This window comes from Salmo salar, chromosome 10 (assembly GCF_965601325.2).
Source record: "Salmo salar chromosome 10, fSalSal1, whole genome shotgun sequence".
NCBI lineage: Eukaryota > Metazoa > Chordata > Actinopteri > Salmoniformes > Salmonidae > Salmo > Salmo salar.
In genome coordinates, this window is record NC_138300.1 from 118021398 (window position 1) to 118041421 (window position 20024).

General features: G+C 46.1%; 1 protein-coding gene across 13 annotated transcripts in view; it reads left to right on the forward strand.

The window, feature by feature from the left end:
- LOC106561659 (CUGBP Elav-like family member 2) overlaps positions 1 to 20024 on the forward strand; it is a 55759-nt gene that overhangs the window by 30978 nt on the left and 4757 nt on the right. For 3 of the 13 annotated variants that reach the window (XM_014125817.3, XM_014125823.3, XM_014125825.3), the window contains exons 3-13: positions 2570 to 2652; positions 9281 to 9329; positions 9734 to 9868; positions 10882 to 10961; positions 13167 to 13328; positions 15197 to 15314; positions 15842 to 15967; positions 16604 to 16762; positions 17290 to 17472; positions 17916 to 18059; positions 19177 to 19354. In XM_014125817.3, coding sequence (XP_013981292.1) covers positions 2570 to 2652; positions 9281 to 9329; positions 9734 to 9868; positions 10882 to 10961; positions 13167 to 13328; positions 15197 to 15314; positions 15842 to 15967; positions 16604 to 16762; positions 17290 to 17472; positions 17916 to 18059; positions 19177 to 19304 — 1367 coding nt within the window. In that variant the 3' untranslated portion in view covers positions 19305 to 19354. Of the gene's footprint in view, positions 1 to 2569; positions 2653 to 9280; positions 9330 to 9733; positions 9869 to 10881; positions 10962 to 13166; positions 13329 to 15196; positions 15315 to 15841; positions 15968 to 16603; positions 16763 to 17289; positions 17473 to 17915; positions 18060 to 18699; positions 18792 to 19176; positions 19355 to 20024 lie in introns of those variants that run through there. The other 10 variants (XM_082957423.1, XM_014125819.3, XM_014125820.3 and 7 more) reach the window with 10 other exon arrangements.

Genomic DNA, 20024 nt, shown 5'->3' on the forward strand with positions numbered 1-20024 from the left:
GATAGTTCAAAGCAGAGGAGCTCTCTCGCTCCTCGGCATAGAGTAGTGTCAGCTGTGATGGCCCATTGACATGTTAATTTCATGGTAATTTATTCTAATAGATAATCTGGGTTGATCACAGCAGCCCTTTTGCTCTGCTGACTTTGAGGTTTCTGAATAGGAGGATAGAGGCTCACACTTTCTCTCGTTCTCTTCCTCTGCCCCCCCCCCTGCTCTCTCTGTTCTCCTCTAGTCAATTCAAAGGGTTTTATTGGCATTGGGAAACATGTTTACAGTGCCAAAGCAAGTGAAATAGATTTTTTTTTTTAAATGTACAGTAAACATTACACTTCCAAAAGGAATAGACATTTCAAATGTCATATGGCTATTTATGGTCCCCCCCTTGTTGCCCCTCTTTCTACTCTCTTCCCTCTTGCTCTCTCCCCCTCTTCACAATCTCTTTCACCATCATAGCCTGGGGGCCTTGGCCCAGTAGTCCTACCCCCTGTTGGGTGAACTGGGGAGTTTCATCAAGAGGCTTTGGTGACGCCCATGCTGCATTTTTACCCCCCCTCCCTCATCAGGCTTTTGTTTGAATGATTCTGGATCTATATTGAGCAGTCAGATTTGAAGTGCTGTGTTTATTTTAGGTCATGTTGACTCCAGGGTATCTTTGTGAGATATCAGAAGGTAGAGATGGGTCTGTTTTTATTTATTTAGCCTCAGAGTGGCTGTGTTGAACAACTGAAAGGGGGGGGGGGGGTACTCGGCTGCCTTTTGGAGAGAGGAGCGCCTTACATCGAATGGCTCGACGCATATAAAGAGTATCGCATCTCTCTACACAGCGCGGCCTGGGTAGGACAGAGGAGCTTCCACACTACAGTAACGGCATAATACACACACACACACACACACACACACACACACACACACATCCTGTGAGGGAAAGAGAGCTGCACTCTGCAGTAGCAGCATAAAACAACATTATGTAGGTCAGAGACGCTGCAGTGCTCCACTTCTGTGTGTTTTTGTGCGCTTGCTCTCTACCAAGCTCTGTGTGCTCCCAGCCCAGAGACACTGACAGGATGGAACGCCACTGGCGGTCTACTGGGGCGGAAGGATGAGAGTGTTCTCCTTCTCGTCTCTAATTTTCTCTCTCGTTCTCTCGCCTCTCTCTCGTTCTCTCGCCCCCCCCCCCTCTCTCTCTCGTTCTCTCGCCCCCCCCCTCTCTCTCGTTCTCTCGCCCCCCCCTCTCTCTCGTTCTCTCGCCCCCCCTCTCTCGTTCTCTCGCCCTCCCTCTCTCTCGTTCTCTCGCCCTCCCTCTCTCTCGTTCTCTCGCCCTCCCTCTCTCTCGTTCTCTCGCCCCCCCCTCTCTCTCGTTCTCTCGCCCCCCCTCTCTCTCGTTCTCTCGCCCCCCCCTCTCTCTCGTTCTCTCGCCCCCCCTCTCTCTCGTTCTCTCGCCCCCCCTCTCTCTCGTTCTCTCGCCCCCCCCTCTCTCTCGTTCTCTCGCCCCCCCTCTCTCTCGTTCTCTCGCCCCCCCTCTCTCTCGTTCTCTCGCCCCCCCTCTCTCTCGTTCTCTCGCCCCCCCTCTCTCTCGTTCTCTCGCCCCCCCTCTCTCTCGTTCTCTCGCGCCCCCCCTCTCTCTCGTTCTCTCGCGCCCCCCCCTCTCTCGTTCTCTCGCCCCCCCCCCTCTCTCGTTCTCTCGCCCCCCCTCTCTCTCGTTCTCTCGCCCCCCCCTCTCTCGTTCTCTCGCGCCCCCCCCTCTCTCTCGTTCTCTCGCCACCCCCTCTCTCTCGTTCTCTCGCCCCCCCCCCCCCCTCGTTCTCGTTCGCTCTCGCTCCCCCCCCCTCGTTCTCTCTCCCGTTCTCTGTACCATTGTGTGTACTGTATTGCCTTTTAAATGTGTATTCGCAACACTTCACACTGATGCAGTGGAGTGCCGTTCTCTGTTAAAGTTTGGGTGGACGGTACAATGGCCCTCTACCACTGATCAGTGAGCCTGACTGACGGCTAGCCCCTTGGTCTCCTGCTCTCTGCCCTTTCTGTGGCAGGACAGTCGTCATGTGTGTCAACTATAGCCTCCACCCTCAGCCCTGTCTCTGTAATCTAGCCCATCTGCCAGCTAGGAGCCACTGCCTGTCCTTTGCATGCTCTGCGTTATGTACTATATGTTCAACCGTGGTGCTGAAAATAATGTGGCACATGTTCTAAACGTGTGACACGGTGCGCACCGCGTTCTAAACGTGTGACACGGTGCGCACCGCGTTCTAAACGTGTGACACGGTGCGCACCGCGTTCTAAACGTGTGACACGGTGCGCACCTCGTTCTAAACGGGTGACACGGTGCGCACCTCGTTCTAAACGGGTGACACGGTGCGCACCGCGTTCTAAACGGGTGACACGGTGCGCACCGCGTTCTAAACGGGTGACACGGTGCGCACCGCGTTCTAAACGGGTGACACGGTGCGCACCGCGTTCTATTTACATTCCATTTCTTGTCTTGGAATAGCGTTGCTGTACGAATTACGTTACTGGTCTCTCATTCAATTCTGTTTTTCTCCCCCCCCCCCCCCCCCCCCCCCTCCTCTAGGATGCTGTTTTGTAACATTTTATACCAGAAAAGCTGCCCTGGAGGCCCAGAATGCATTGCACAACATAAAGACCTTAACTGGGGTGAGTAAGCAGGAAGGGGTGTGTGTGTGGTGTGTGTTAGGGGTAACCACATTTACTCGATTGGTCGGTCGATAGGCTCTTAGTCGACCAATATGTTTGTTTTTTGGAGCAGTGCCAAAAATGTAAAAAAAATGATGCCACGTGAGACACCTGTTTGATTCACGCCCGTCTCGGTGGACTAATCCATTGCGGAGGCCCGTCTCGGTGGACTAATCCATTGCGGAGGCCCGTCTCGGTGGACTAATCCATTGCGGAGGCCCGTCTCGGTGGACTAATCCATTGCGGAGGCCCGTCTCGGTGGACTAATCCATTGCGGAGGCCCGTCTCGGTGGACTAATCCATTGCGGAGGCCCGTCTCGGTGGACTAATCCATTGCGGAGGCCCGTCTCGGTGGACTAATCCATTGCGGAGGCCCGTCTCGGTGGACTAATCCATTGCGGAGGCCATGGGGATGGCTCACCAGTAGTATATTTTACTGTCAATTCGATTATATTATTCCAGTCTTTATCATTGTCATTGTAGGAGTGGACACATTGTTTGCAGCGCGCACAACCCAGGCTAAAAAGATATATTGTTTTTTTCCCCCATTCCATGAGTTGTCAATTTTATTAATTGTCTTTTGTTTGGAGCACTCGTGTCAATCTTGAGTAAGGACATGCGCCTGATCACACAGGGAAGTAGGCCTAGGCTAGCTGGCCTGCACGCAAATGTTGGCCTATAAATGTGCCCATTCAGGTTTATGATACGTTTTCTGATTTGTCTTAACTCACCATCACTGGTGAGTTAATTCTCCAAAGTAATTATTTTTTTCCTTCGCCTCCAACATCAAGTAAACGAAGTCTGTTGTCACATCCATTGAGAATGATAATACACTGCTCAAAAAAATAAAGGGAACACTTAAACAACACAATGCAACTCCAAGTCAATCACACTTCTGTGAAATCAAACTGTCCACTTAGGAAGCAATGCATTCTGACAATAAATTTCACATGCTGTTGTGCAAATGGAATAGACAACAGGTGGAAATTATAGGCAATTAGCAAGACACCCCCAATAAAGGAGTGATTCTGCAGGTGGTAACCACAGACCACTTCTCAGTTCCTATGCTTCCTGGCTGATGTTTTGGTCACTTTTGAATGCTGGCGGTGCTTTCACTCTAGTGGTAGCATGAGACGGAGTCTACAACCCACACAAGTGGCTCAGGTAGTGCAGCTCATCCAGGATGGCACAACAATGCGAGCTGTGGCAAGAAGGTTTGCTGTGTCTGTCAGCGTAGTGTCCAGAGCATGGAGGCGCTACCAGGAGACAGGCCAGTACATCAGGAGACGTGGAGGAGGCCGTAGGAGGGCAACAACCCAGCAGCAGGACCGCTACCTCCGCCTTTGTGCAAGGAGGAGCAGGAGAAGCACTGCCAGAGCCCTGCAAAATGACCTCCAGCAGGCCACAAATGTGCATGTGTCTGCTCAAACGGTCAGAAACAGACTCCATGAGGGTGGTATGAGGGCCCGACGTCCACAGGTGGGGGATGTGCTTACAGCCCAACACCGTGCAGGACGTTTGGCATTTGCCAGAGAACACCAAGATTGGCAAATTCGCCACTGGCGCCCTGTGCTCTTCACAGATGAAAGCAGGTTCACACTGAGCACGTGACAGAGTCTGGAGATGCCGTGGAGAACGTTCTGCTGCCTGCAACATCCTCCAGCATGACCGGTTTGGCGGTGGGTCAGTCATGGTGTGGGGCAGCACTCCATGTGCTCGCCAGAGGTAGCCTGACTGCCATTAGGTACCGAGATGAGATCCTCAGACCCCTTGTGAGACCATATGCTGGTGCGGTTGGCCCTGGGTTCCTCCTAATGCAAGACAATGCTAGACCTCATGTGGCTGGAGTGTGTCGGCAGTTCCTGCAAGAGGAAGGCATTGATGCTATGGACTAGCCCGCCCGTTCCCCAGACCTGAATCCAATTGAGCACATCTGGGACATCATGTCTCGCTCCATCCACCAACGCCACGTTGCACCACAGACTGTCCAGGAGTTGGCGGATGCTTTAGTCCAGGTCTGGGAGGAGATCCCTCAGGAGACCAGCCGCCACCTCATCAGGAGCATGCCCAGGCGTTGTAGGGAGGTCATACAGGCACGTGGAGGCCACACACACTACTGAGCCTCATTTTGACTTGTTTTAAGGACATTACATCAAAGTTGGATCAGCCTGTTGTGTGGTTTTCCACTTTAATTTTGAGTGTGTCTCCAAATCCAGACCTCCATGGGTTGATAAATTGGATTTCCATTGATTATTTTTGTGTGATTTGTTGTCAGCACATTCAACTATGTAAAGAAAAAAGTATTTAATAAGATTATTTCGTTCATTCAGATCTAGGATGTGTTGTTTAAGTGTTCCCTTTATTTTTTTGAGCAGTCTAGTTCCTTAATGTAGCCTATTGGGAAAATCTTTCCAGCTCTGATCTGGTAGAAACCTCATATAATAGGCCTACCTGATTTATTTTGCAATTTTGATAGCTGGACCAAGTTAATAGTTGATACAATGTTTCAAGTTCCTTGCAGGCAGTCCATGCGTAGCCAATGGGATTTACAGGATATTTTTCCTTTATGATATTGTTTGTCTGCAAGGTTTTTATTTGTTGGTTTATGTAGGTTATTTATTTATTTTTTTACATATTTGCAATGGCAATAAGTTACATTTAGATAGTATTTTGATTAACCATGTGACATAGCTTTCGAGACAATGACTATAAATGAAATTTATAGTTCCACGAAAATGTGAATATTAAAAATCATAACTGGCATGCAGGTCAGTAGAAATGGTACGATTTACTTGGCACTCCAAATGGAGAAGGTTGCGGACCTCTGGTGCATTCTATTACCGACAACTTCAGGAGTGTAATGGCACAATAAACCAAAACCAATCGCAGCGGGAAGAAGGTTGGGAACAGGTTTTTCCCCCCTGCTGGTTAGGTTATTGATCTCTGGAAAATGGAGCACTGCTTCACGACAGGCATGCTTGCAGCTTTACAGCAAGGAAAATGGCTTGTCTCATATTTTTATTTTATTTAACCTTTTTTATTTAACTAGGCAAGTCAGTTAAGAACAAATTATTATTTACAATGACGGCCTAGGAACAGTGGGTTAACTAACATGTTCAGGGACAGAACAGATTTTTTTTTTTTACCCTGTCAGCTCGGGAATTCGCTCTAGCAACCTTTCGGTTACTGGCCCAGCGCTCTAACCACTAGGCTACCTGCCGTCCTAACCTAAACGGGTATAAAACATGACCCATATTACCGGAGGTCTTGCTTTTCTTTCTAGTGGGTTTCGCGCGCATCTTATAATTTTACAGACCATGTCACAGGCTGTTTTTAAACTAATCCCGGGTCGCTAATTATTGGTTTGATAACAAACAACATTCATTAATGTTACCTAGGTAGCTAACAACCTGCTTACTTGAAGAGTCGCTCTGGATAAGAGCGTCTGCTAAATGACTAAAAAAAAAAAAAAAAAAGGGTGGTTTAGGCAAATTTGATTGGCCCATAAAGAAAGGGTAAGACTGCTAATCATTATGTGCTTGAAAATAGGTAGGTTTCATACAGGCCTAATGTAAGCCTGAACTATGTAATATAGGTAGGTTTCATATAGGCCTAATGTAAGCCTGAACTATGTAATATAGGTAGGTTTCATATAGGCCTAATGTAAGCCTGAACTATGTAATATAGGTAGGTTTCATATAGGCCTAATGTAAGCCTGAACTATGTAATATAGGTAGGTTTCATATAGGCCTAATGTAAGCCTGAACTATGTAATATTTTGATTTCTGTTTGGGGCCTAACGTTATAAGAGTTGGGGGGAGAGTGAGTGATGGAGAGACATTCAGAAAACGTGAACATGCGTCCTGGGGACGGGACCAACATGATGCTAGCTGACTTTTTTTTTTTTTTTCACCTCGGTATTGCAATACTAATCAGTGATACTTGGCCTGGTATCGTATCATTTGTGGAATGGTATCGTGACAACACTAAATAACCACACAGCCGTGTCCAGATTGACCTAGCTCTCTGCAGTGATGACCACACAGCCCGTGTCCAGATTGACCTAGCTATCTGCAGCGATAACCACACTACCGTGTCCAGATTGACCTAGCTCTCTGCAGTGATGACCACACTACCGTGTCGATTGACCTAGCTCTCTGCAGTGATGACCACACTACCGTGTCCAGATTGACCTAGCTCTCTGCAGTGATGACCACACTACCGTGTCCAGATTGACCTAGCTCTCTGCAGTGATGACCACACTACCGTGTCCAGATTGACCTAGCTCTCTGCAGTGATGACCACACTACCGTGTCCAGATTGACCTAGCTCTCTGCAGTGATGACCACACTACCGTGTCCAGATTGACCTAGCTCTCTGCAGTGATGACCACACTACCGTGTCCAGATTGACCTAGCTCTCTGCAGTGATGACCACACTACCGTGTCCAGATTGACCTAGCTCTCTGCAGTGATAACCACACTACCGTGTCCAGATTGACCTAGCTCTCTGCAGTGATGACCACACTACCGTGTCCAGATTGACCTAGCTATCTGCAGCGATAACCACACTCCCGTGTCCAGATTGACCTAGCTCTCTGCAGTGATGACCACACTACCGTGTCCAGATTGACCTAGCTCTCTGCAGTGATAACCACACTACCGTGTCCAGATTGACCTAGCTCTCTGCAGTGATGACCACACTGCCGTGTCCAGATTGACCTCTCTCGCGCTCTCTCACTCACACACACGTGATTACAACACAGACCTATAGGTTATTTATTGTAATTAACGAAATCAGCCAAATGTCCATGATGTTGTTGGAATATTGTCCCAGCTCTACTCTGGCAGTTAAAGCATTTTCAAATGGTGTATTTTGGACAGCTGCTCCTTACCTCAGCCAGTCCTGCTGCTCCTGGCATTGACTGGAGTTCCATGGCGCCTCAGTGGAAAAGCTTGTGTTCCTGTCGGTCACCAGACCTGGGTTCAAATACTATTTAAAACTATTTCAAATAGTTGAGCTGTTCTTGAACTTGTTGCAATGGAACCAACCTGCAAAACCTGTCCTGACCACCCATTTTGGCACACCAGGCAGGCTAATGGAAATGCTCAGTTATTTGAAAGATTTCAAATAGTATTTGAATGCAGGTAGGCCTGCTTGTCGCACTGACTCTCTGTGCCTTCCTCTCCTTGGTGAGTGACGCCGGTCCTCATACTGAGAGGGCCATCTGTCAATTTATCTTAGTTCCCTTTCCTCTCGTAATTAAAAAAAAAAAAAATTAAAATCCTAACCGCGTGACTGCCTCTTGTTTTTATCATGAGTGCTCAAGCGAGGGAGTAAAATTGTCATAAATACACAGCAAACACATTTTTAAACTTAAAGCCTAGATATATATCTCATGGTTCCCTTCTCTAGAAAAATAACACATTTCATACAGTCAGCCTAGCCTCCCTTGTGTGTTTTTGCTTTGATATTGAAAGCTTGCTCGAGTAAGATATCCAATCCATTTCCCATGACAAATAAACATAACTTGAAACCTTGCAACCTCACTCATATTTCTATTCCCCTTAGTTAAAATTTTACTCACTACGCTTTATATTCCTTCAATTCCCTTTCCTGCTGTCTCTGGGCCAACATGGCAGGTGTAGATTGCTAATCCAAGAGGCTAACTCTTCAGATCCACTTCTCCCACAGCGTATTGGAGGATCTAATGGAACTGCCAAGGGAAATAAGTTGCAGGTGGAAATATGTAATTTGGAGACTGATTGGATTTTCTGCAAGCTTCTTGTTGGAAGGTTGAGCTATGGCGCTCATTTTTTGGCGAGTGTTAGCAATGCTAGTGGAAATGGGTGGTGTTTAGTTAGCGTTCCATTCACTTTAAATGCCAGTAAACATTTTTAGAAGCAGACCAGAGGAGACCAACAGTTGTGAAATGAATCCTGAACGGATGTTGACAGGAAGTAATCAATAACTGAAATCCCCCTGACTTGGTCTGCATCCCAAATGTAAACCATATTCCCTAGATGGCCCCGGTAAAAAGTTGCACACTTTATAGGGAATAGTGTGTCGCTCTGACCCAGCTGACGAAAGATGAAAGAAGTTGGATCTGAGGATTTGAGCCCCACTTCTAGCCAGTGGACATATCCACTTCCATAGCTGACTGGAGTGTTGGAGATGATGGGGTTTGAGAGGAGGAGAGCGAACAATGGAGACATAGTGGAAGAAAAGGATGAGGGAATAAACCGGCAAGAGGGCAACATGGGATTTTTCTAAATTCTCAGTCTCACCTTCCTTTCATCTGTACTGTTTGGGAAAGACTTGACAAACCTGTGAAAACAATATGACGGCATCAAGCTCATCGTTAGGCTGGCTTTCACCTGACCTGATCAGTTCTTTTCAAATTAGTTCCAGTGGAGAGGGAGGCTGGGATGAGACAGGTTTTTAAACAATTGAGAGCCAAGGAGGAATCATCAGCCAAGCAGCACCTGGTCTGTTGGTTGTGAGAACTAACGGTTGTTGGCGCGTGTGATTGTGGTGACAGGTGTGTTGATGGCACGATAAACATGTTTCTTCCGTGTTCTCCTCTTAGATGCATCATCCCATCCAGATGAAACCCGCCGACAGCGAGAAAACAAACGGTGAGTGACATCACCGCAGATACGCTGTGGCACTGGCTGAAGTTTGTAAGCAAAACATGGCTTCTGACCGGTTTAAATAGAGTGGGGCTGTGTCTCAAATAGAACCGTGTGTCTGAACCCTCCTACTCCTTATGTACTGCAGTACTTATGACCAGGGCCCGTAGGGAATTAATGGGTTTTTATTTGGGGGGGGCAACCTGAGAATAGAACACAGCTAGTGTCTACCATGAAATCCCAGAGGGGAAATTACAGGGGGGGGGGCTTTTATTTGTATATATTTTTTAAATATGTATGTGTGTGTTGTACAATGACCGGTGTCTATGTTCAGTGTTTGTGCAGAGATGAACACAGTGCATTTTCACTATAGTTAAATTATTATATCAACAATTGTTTTATATCTTCAGCGGTGGAAGACAGAAAACTCTTTATCGGAATGGTGACGAAGAAATACGGCGAGAACGAGGTTCGGCTGATGTTCTCTGCTTTCGGCCAGATAGAGGAATGCCGAATTCTCCGTGGGCCCGACGGTCTGAGCAGAGGTGGGTTGTGGGTAACGCCGTGTCACACTCCATGCTTCCTTTTATACCAAGTGGTCCTGTGTTCAGTGAATGAGTTGGTAAGAGTGTGGGGATATTAACACCAGAGGTCTTGGGTTCAATTCCCGCAAAGGAATCATAATGCACGTAGTCAAAATATATGCATGTCAAATGTACTGCAAGTCGCTTTGGATACAAATCTGATTGGTTAGGTATAATGGTAGTGGCTTCCTCTTTAAATGCCCCCCCCCGTACCACCAGGTCCGTACCCCCCCCTCTGCGTGGGGGCCGCACTACCGCTCTCACCACTGCCTGTAACAATAGTCCCGGCCGTCGCCATGGCAACCCCTAGCTGCTGGTGTTCTGGGCCGGGCTCAGCTGGCAGGCAGCACAGGACACACACACACACACACACACACACACACACAGAGTACTGCACCGCCCCCACTATGCTCCACAAAGGATGGGATTACTCCTGTCTGTCTGTGCCGCAGAAGACGCCATAAAAGCCAATGAGCTGAAAGCAGAGCTGAAAGCTGAACATGCAGAGCTCCAACTGTCACTGCACCCTGTGGCTAGATGTTAGCCATGTTGAGTGTCTGTCATTGTAGCATGTGACGTTGCCATGTTTTTAATTTTACACAGATCTATTAATTTACGTCATCCCTATCCATTGTTATCACATTCACCCTCTCACCACATCCACGTCGCCCCCATCCTCAGCTTCTCTTAATTGTGATATTATAATACGTCTGTTACTGTTACGTTACTGTGCCCATGTGATTGTTGTTGTGACTGTTGTCATTGTTGTTTCTTCCATGTACTAACCAGTGAGAGCAGTCCCTTCTGTCGGTGTGCTTGGAGTGCCGTTCATTCTGCTATGGTGTTACTGTAATGTGTAATGTTTCATAACGACGTGTCCAAATACCTATTTTTTATTTTTTTGTGTGTGTCTGGTTTTGTTTCTTCTTTGTCCCTCCCTCCCCCTCTTGTTCCCTCTCCCTTCCCCCTTACAGGCTGTGCGTTTATCACATTTTCTACCAGGGCTCAGGCTGCGAATGCAATCAAATCCCTGCATCATTCTCAGACAATGGAGGTACTGTACCCCTCAGCACATATTTACCTTTTTTTAAATCTGTTTTAGAGGAAGCCTAATGAATCCATAATGTCCCACAAAATATTATTGATAATGTGACTTGTCAAGTTGCAAAGCACCATTCAATCTCTTAGATAAGTATTTACCGTTTTTTTTTTACATAGTAGAACATTAGCCTCCCCTCTATCGAATAGGGCGTTTAACTGAAATAAATATAGGCTACCTTATTAGAGTATTTGTCCCACTAAATCTGTTAAACGGGGGCCGGTATTCCTGTTGAGTCAGTTCAGTGCTTAGGAACTGGAGCAGAAGTATTGTGATGGTCAACATGTCAGCGGATCCCTAATTAGGAACAACTCATTAAATCTAGCTCATCTCTGGGCCTCAGAGATTACAACGGCCCTGCTAATGGTGACACCCTTAGGGTTGCTGTGAAATTCTGGAACCCTTTAAAAAAAAATCCCATGTTTTCTAGCAATCACGGTTGAAGGGTTCCCTTTTGATTCTGCATATCCTCTGACTGGGATTTTTGGGGACTTTTACAACCCTAGTAGTCCCTTTACCGTCTGTTACCCCCTGGTGCTATGAGAGCTGTTACTAGTGTAGAAAGTCATATTCCCGATCAAGCCTGGTCCCCTCATCTGGCACTCTAACACAGATACCTTCCGCATGTCTACGTCTGGTCTCTCCAGTGATACGTCAATATCTGGCTTGTAATGTCTGTCTGTTACAGAGTGCTATCCTATGTATGCCTTTTGTTGTGACAATGTTTTATCTAGTTATGTCTTGACTTGGAAGTACACGTGTGTGTGTGTGTGTGTGAGAGAGCGAGAAGTCGACTCTCCTCAGCCTCAGTCCCTCTCGTCCAGCCCAATCGTCACTTTCAGCCTTACCCTTCAGTGTTACAAAGTGTAACTGTCTGTCTGTGAACATGATCCCTTCCTGGGTCTGTCTGTCTGTCTGAACATGATCCCTTCCTGGGTCTGTCTGAACATGATCCCTTCCTGGGTCTGTCTGAACATGATCCCTTCCTGGGTCTGTCTGAACATGATCCCTTCCTGGGTCTGTCTGAACATGATCCCTTCCTGGGTCTGTCTGAACATGATCCCTTCCTGGGTCTGTCTGAACATGATCCCTTCCTGGGTCTGTCTGAACATGATCCCTTCCTGGGTCTGTCTGAACATGATCCCTTCCTGGGTCTGTCTGAACATGATCCCTTCCTGGGTCTGTCTGAACATGATCCCTTCCTGGGTCTGTCTGAACATGATCCCTTCCTGGGTCTGTCTGAACATGATCCCTTCCTGGGTCTGTCTGAACATGATCCCTTCCTGGGTCTGTCTGAACATGATCCCTTCCTGGGTCTGTCTGAACATGATCCCTTCCTGGGTCTGTCTGAACATGATCCCTTCCTGGGTCTGTCTGAACATGATCCCTTCCTGGGTCTGTCTGAACATGATCCCTTCCTGGGTCTGTCTGAACATGATCCCTTCCTGGGTCTGTCTGAACATGATCCCTTCCTGGGTCTGTCTGAACATGATCCCTTCCTGGGTCTGTCTGAACATGATCCCTTCCTGGGTCTGTCTGAACATGATCCCTTCCTGGGTCTGTCTGAACATGATCCCTTCCTGGGTCTGTCTGAACATGATCCCTTCCTGGGTCTGTCTGAACATGATCCCTTCCTGGGTCTGTCTGAACATGATCCCTTCCTGGGTCTGTCTGTCTGTCTGTCTGTGAACATGATCCCTTCCTGGGTCTGTCTGTCTGTGAACATGATCCCTTCCTGGGTCTGTCTGTCTGTGAACATGATCCCTTCCTGGGTCTGTCTGTCTGTGAACATGATCCCTTCCTGGGTCTGTCTGTCTGTGAACATGATCCCTTCCTGGGTCGGTCTGTCTGTCTGTGAACATGATCCCTTCCTGGGTCTGTCTGTCTGTCTGTGAACATGATCCCTTCCTGGGTCTGTCTGTGGAATGTTGCCTGGCTTTGTCGTGCATGGCAGTGTGTTCCATCTCTGTTTACTATTTGAATGCAACACCGTGGCAAATTATTTAAATAAATATATTTCCAGATTACCACAGGACGTAGTCCATCCCCTACAATGGATTCCTGACAAATGGCCTTACAGATTTTTCCACTGTCATAGTGATGGTGTTTCTGGATGTGAATTTCACTGGGTGACATCTAACCCTCCCCTCCCTCCCACAGGGCTGCACTTCTCCCATGGTGTGTAAGTTTGCGGACACTCAGAGGGACAAGGAGCAGCGGCGCTTGCAGCAGCAGATGGCCCAACAGATGCAGCAGCTTAACAGCGCCTCCACCTGGGGAAATCTGGCAGGGTTGGGAGGCCTCACGCCACAGTACTTGGCCGTAAGTGCACCTTAATACCAGGTTTGGGGTCAATTCAGAAAGTAAACCGAATTCCAATTCCATATTTTTCCTCATTGAAAAGCATTGAGGAGAATTAGAATTTCATTGTACTTCCTGAATTGAAATGGAATTGATCCCAACCCTGCTTAACTTCTAGCGTCCCACCTGCGGGACACAGCCAGTGAAACATCAGGGCGGAAAATTCAAAAACAACAAAATGTCATAATTCAACTTTCTCAAACATATGATGATTTTACACCCTTTTAAAGATACACTTCTCGTTAATCTAACCACATTGTCCGATTTCAAAAAGTCTTTACAGCGAAAGCAAAACGTTAGGGGAGTACATAGACAAAAATAATCACACAGCCATTTTCCAAGCAAGGACATGTGTCAATAAAACCCAAAACACAGCGAAATGAAGCACTAACCTTTTGACGATCTTCATCAGATGACACTCCTAGGACATTATGTTACACAATACATGTATGTTTTATAAAGTTCATATTTATATCCAAAAACAGCATTTTACATTGGCGCGTGAAATTCAGAAAATGTGTTCCCACCAAAACGTCCGGTGAATGTGCACATCAATTTACAAAAATACTCATCATAAACGTTGAAAAAATACATAACAATTATTTTAAGAATTATAGATAGACTACCCCTTTATGCAACTGCTGTGTCAGATTTTAAAATAGCGTTACGGAGAAAGCAAATGTTTCAATATTCTGAGTACATGGCTCAGCCATCACGGCGAGCTATTCAGACACCCGCCAAATTCGGGGCAACCTAAACTCAGAATTACTATTAGAAATATTGTATTTTCTTTGCTGATCTTTGTCAGAATGCACTCCCAGGACTGCTACTTCCACAAGAAATGTTTTTTGTTCCAAATAATCCATATTTATGTCCAAATACCTCTTTGTTTGTGCGTACAGAACTTATCCAAAGTCAAAATGTTCCATTACCGTACTTAGAAGCATGTCAAACGCTGTTTAAAAATCAATCTTTATGGTATTTGTAACATAAAATTGCGATAATATTCCAACCGGACAATAGCATATTCATTCAAGAAGAAAAAGGAGGGGCGCGCTCGCGGGACCGAGCATATCCAATCCCTTTGTTGCCAGGCAGACCACTCAGTAACTGAGCTCCTATACTCTGCCCAGTGGCAGGAAAATGCTCAAACCACTTTCTGAAGGCTTTAGACAGCCAATGGAAGCCTTAGGAAGTGCAACGTCACCCCACAGACACTGGAGCTTCGATAGAGAATCAAAAGAAAAACTATAATTCTCAGACTTTTCACTTCCTGCTTGGATTTTTCTCAGGTTTTTGCCTGCCATATGAGTTCTGTTGTACTCACAGACACCATTCAAACAGTTTTAAACTTCAGAGTGTTTTCTATCCAAATCTACTCATAATATGCATATTCTAGTTTCTGGGCCAGAGTAGTAACCTGTTTTAAATTGGGTACGTTTTTCATCCGGCCGTGAAAATACTGCCCCCTAGCCCAGACAGGTTAATACTCCATAGTACACCACATTAACCTGGGTGGCCTCACACCACAATACCTGGCAGTAACTGTAAACCATCAATATACACACATTTTATCATTGTTGGAAAGCATGGCATTGAAGTAATGGACTCCTTCTCATGTTGTTTTTCCTCGGGTTCTTGTCATCTCTCCTAGCCTTTTTTTCTTAAACCGTATTTGAGAAGATCCGAGGGCCCTCTCGGACCTTCTCCTCCAGTGAGTTTTGAGGAGAGAGGACTCGAGGAATCACAAAGCCTGAACTAATTGAGAAAATGCACAAGTCTCTCCTTTGCTCTATTGTTCTAGAACTCTCTTTCGCTTTGTTTTACAGTTGCTCCAACAGGCGACGGCTACCAGTAACCAGAGTACTTTTGGTAACCAGAGTACTTTTGGTAACCAGAGTACTTTTGGTAACCAGAGTACTTTTGGTGGCATGCAGAGACTAGGAGGTGAGTCACTCACTGTCCCTGTTCATGTCCCCCCATAACTCTAACCCACTTGAAGAAACAGACAACTGTTTATGTAAACAACCTTCTGACTCAGCGCTTCACAACCACTGACATCACATTACCCTTGAATGAGATCATCGTTGGGAAGATTAATCAGAGTAGCTATTGTAGGAGACAAAAGTCTGCTGGGGACAAACTTAAAGGGTTGAATATCAAAAACCTTTGGAGTGCCTCAAGGCAGTGTGCTAGGGTCACTTGTTTTCCTGTTTATATGTCAATATGACATCTTGTTGTTGCCATCTCCTTCTGTAAGCCGATGATTCTGGTCTCCCATAAGGACAGCTGATGCAGCTCCATTTCCCCCTCCCGGGTGTCATTACAAATAGGAATCTGTTCTTAGTTATATTTATCGAGATATAACTGTTATCTCTCCTTCCCTGTTCCAGCCATGTTAGCTGATCATGACAATATTACTTACAATATGACGATGTTAATGATAAACTTCCTCCCTCTGTCTCCTCTTCCAGGTGTGAACCAGCTGCAGCTGCAGAACCTGGCCACATTAGCAGCTGCCGCCTCTGCAGCCCAAAACTCAGGCGGCTCCACCAACGCCCTGTCAGCCAACAGCGCTTTAGGTAATCTCTATAACTCAGGTAAATATGGTACACCACTTTCCTTTTACGTCCAGGTAATATAGTAGGCTGTTCAAACCCAGTTTCTCTCATTATTACTTTTGTGTCATTTTAAAAAGTCGCCAGCTACCAAAAGATTACAACTACAAGTGTCTCTTCGTCTTGCCTGGGTTCTATCCTATGCAGCCGTGGGCTGAGCTTTCTTCCAGCGGACGGTCGGGGGGGCAGTAACATAGTTATAAATAATTTGTACACATCGATCCCAAACAGATAGTATTTGACAAAAACAGAATCATTTCCGACCTTCATTACATTGGGATACGATCAGATATGCCTCTCTAGTTATGCGGGAGTACTTCAACTGATTTCCTCAAATATAATCACTTTAAGCTGATTTCCTGCTGATTTTTTATTTATTTTTTATTTTATTTTTCCTATGTCCAACAACAAAAATTACTATAAAATAAAACATGGCCGCCCAAATAAAATCACCAGGTTGCCTATTGAGGAGCCGTGCTACATGTCTATTTATTTAAAAAAGTTTATTTGCTTTTTGTTATCTTTAATTTATTTACGACTATGAGTTAATCAGTGGAGTTGATAGATTAGTTTGTGGAGTGAGTGAGTCTCGGTTCACCTAATTGTGATCTCCCCCAGCAGCCGGCCAGACAACAGGTTCCAGCGCGGGTGCAGCCATGAACACCCTGGCCTCTCTGGGCCTGACCCAGGGCCTTGGCGGGGGTCTGACGGGGGCCTCCATGGGCCTCAACAACCTCAATGCCCTCACTGGGGGGGTCAGCGGTGAGTATGCCCTCAGTGAGTACCGCACCAAAAAAAAAAAAAAAGACTTTACTACCTTTTCTTCAACCCTTTTGTTTCTGTCTTTCAAATCATACCTTCATTCTGTTGATGTTCTTTAGGTATCTGGTTGGTTTCATGGACACAGTTCGCCTGGTCCTGGACTTAAAATAATGCTTTGGAGAATCTCCATAAATTGTCCAGGACCAGGCTAGTGACTGGGAACCTAACCACTCATCTGGTTGGTTTCATGGACGCATCGCCTGGTCCTGGACTTCAAAGAATGCTTTGGAGAATCTCCATAAATTGTCCAGGACTAGGCTAGTGTCTGGGAACCTAACCACTATAGTCCTCATTGAATCTCAAATGTATGACTACATGTATGGTAGGGCCCATACCGGTATTGCACAATAAAAAAAACATTTCCATGGAAAAAGTAGGGCCGTTCCTGTAGGTGTCGAAGCCTCTCTGGCTGTTGTATCCACTTGCTTGGATGTAATCTATATTTTTGAATTGTCAAATAAATTCTATGTTTCCGTCTACTGTGTTAGGTATGGCTGCTATGAACGGGGGCCTGGGGGCCTCGATGGCTAATGGCTCTGGAGCGAGCTCCATGGATGCCCTGACCCAGGCTTACTCAGGGATGCAGCAGTACACTGCTTCCGCCCTGCCTTCCCTCTACAGCCAGTCCCTGCTGCAGGGTGCAGCCGGCGGGAGCCAGAAGGAGGGTGGGTCTCGGGGCACACACCAATTACCAGTTTTGTTTTGATCCTGTGTGTCAACTAGTCTCTTGTCAGCCCATATGGTTGATTGAGGTTATTGGATATGATAACAAATAATATATTTTTTTTTACATTGTGGTCATTTAGCAGATGCTCTTATCCAGAGTACATACATTTTCATACTTCTTTCTCCTCTTTTGTTTTGCCACTCAAGGGAGTCCTTGAGTGGCAGATGGGCAGGCTTTGCACTTTTGGGACTATTCCATTGTGCCAGGCGAGCTCAATCAAGCACAGATTGAGTATTGGAAAGATTTTAAATACTGTTTTGAACCCAGGTCGTTCTGATGGTCACAGGTGTGCGTTGGTGTTTCTTGATCTGTCAAAATGATTCTTTCTTTTGACCTTAGTCTACCTTTCTCACATCTTTCTCTTTCCATCTCTTCCCACAGGTCCTGAGGGGGCTAACCTGTTCATCTATCACCTGCCCCAGGAGTTTGGAGACCAGGATGTCCTTCAGATGTTCATGCCTTTCGGAAACGTTGTCTCTGCCAAAGTCTTCATTGACAAACAGACCAATCTGAGCAAATGCTTCGGTACGTACGATCGTCTTCTACCCCTAAACATGAGCATAGTCGATGGCCATCGTAAAATAATTTGTTGCTCTAATTCTAAAATGCATAGATCAATGTTTTATTGCTTACCTAAGAGTTTAGTTTACCACAAACGTCTCTCTAATAAAACTTGCTTTTTGCACTGTTGGTTAAACTATAACTTTTAATGGCTGTTTACTAGTATTCTCCATTCCTCAGGGTTCGTCAGCTACGTCAATCTAGTATTTATCTTTCCCTCGTCCATTCCTCAGGGTTCGTCAGCTACGTCAATCTAGTATTTATCTTTCCCTCGTCCATTCCTCAGGGTTCGTCAGCTACGTCAATCTAGTATTTATCTTTCCCTCGTCCATTCCTCAGGGTTCGTCAGCTACGTCAATCTAGTATTTATCTTTCCCTCGTCCATTCCTCAGGGTTCGTCAGCTACGTCAATCTAGTATTTATCTTTCCCTCGTCCATTCCTCAGGGTTCGTCAGCTACGTCAATCTAGTATTTATCTTTCCCTCGTCCATTCCTCAGGGTTCGTCAGCTACGTCAATCTAGTATTTATCTTTCCCTCGTCCATTCCTCAGGGTTCGTCAGCTACGTCAATCTAGTATTTATCTTTCCCTCGTCCATTCCTCAGGGTTCGTTAGCTACGTCAATCTAGTATTTATCTTTCCCTCGTCCATTCCTCAGGGTTCGTCAGCTACGTCAATCTAGTATTTATCTTTCCCTCGTCCATTCCTCAGGGTTCGTTAGCTACGTCAATCTAGTATTTATCTTTCCCTCGTCCATTCCTCAGGGTTCGTTAGCTACGTCAATCTAGTATTTATCTTTCCCTCGTCCATTCCTCAGGGTTCGTCAGCTACGTCAATCTAGTATTTATCTTTCCCTCGTCCATTCCTCAGGGTTCGTCAGCTACGTCAATCTAGTATTTATCTTTCCCTCGTCCATTCCTCAGGGTTCGTCAGCTACGTCAATCTAGTATTTATCTTTCCCTCGTCCATTCCTCAGGGTTCGTCAGCTACGTCAATCTAGTATTTATCTTTCCCTCGTCCATTCCTCAGGGTTCGTCAGCTACGTCAATCTAGTATTTATCTTTCCCTCGTCCATTCCTCAGGGTTCGTTAGCTACGACAATCCAGTGTCGGCGCAGGCCGCCATCCAGGCCATGAACGGCTTCCAGATCGGCATGAAGAGGCTCAAGGTGCAGCTGAAGCGCTCCAAGAATGACAGCAAACCCTACTGATCGTACCCAGGGCAGGGGCCTTCCCCTGGCTCTGTGTTAGCACTGCTAGGGTAAGTCTGCCCAACCAGCTAGCCAACCCACGACTAGAGCTGAGGCCATCCGATCAACACAGCAGAGACTTATTTCACTGGGCTGTGATTGAAAGGTGCTGTTGGTGTCATACCAACTCTCACCACTTGGGTCGTCGATTTATTATTCGCTTAAGTTACGATCTTATCTCTCTACACGTTTAGTACACCATCCATTCCTTTTACAGTTTCATGTCATTTTTAAGAGTCGTATAAAGTGTTTTAATTTATATGATTTATTTATAGCTATCAATGGAGCCAATGTTCAAGGGGGTCCTCTGTGTCGACTGCTATAAGAGGGAGCATCAGATTTGGTTATTTCCATACCATTTCATTACCTCTACAAAGTTTTCAATACAGGTTGACTAAGGATCAGACACACGCTTGATACTGTCAAAGCTCTTGGTCTTCATTCTGTCGCATTGATCTCTATGTGAAGCTCCCTTTTTATGTTCTCTCTCTGCTTCCATCTTTTTCTCTCTCTCGTTCTCTCTTTCTCAATCTAATCCATGTCAAGCTGCTGGGGCTACCTCTCCTCTCTCAACTTCTTCCAATCATTCCATCCATCTGTCCAAGTCTTCCCTAAAGGGACTGACTGGTTGGAGATGGATCAGTGTATGTCTTAGTCTACCATACATCTAGTGATGTCATT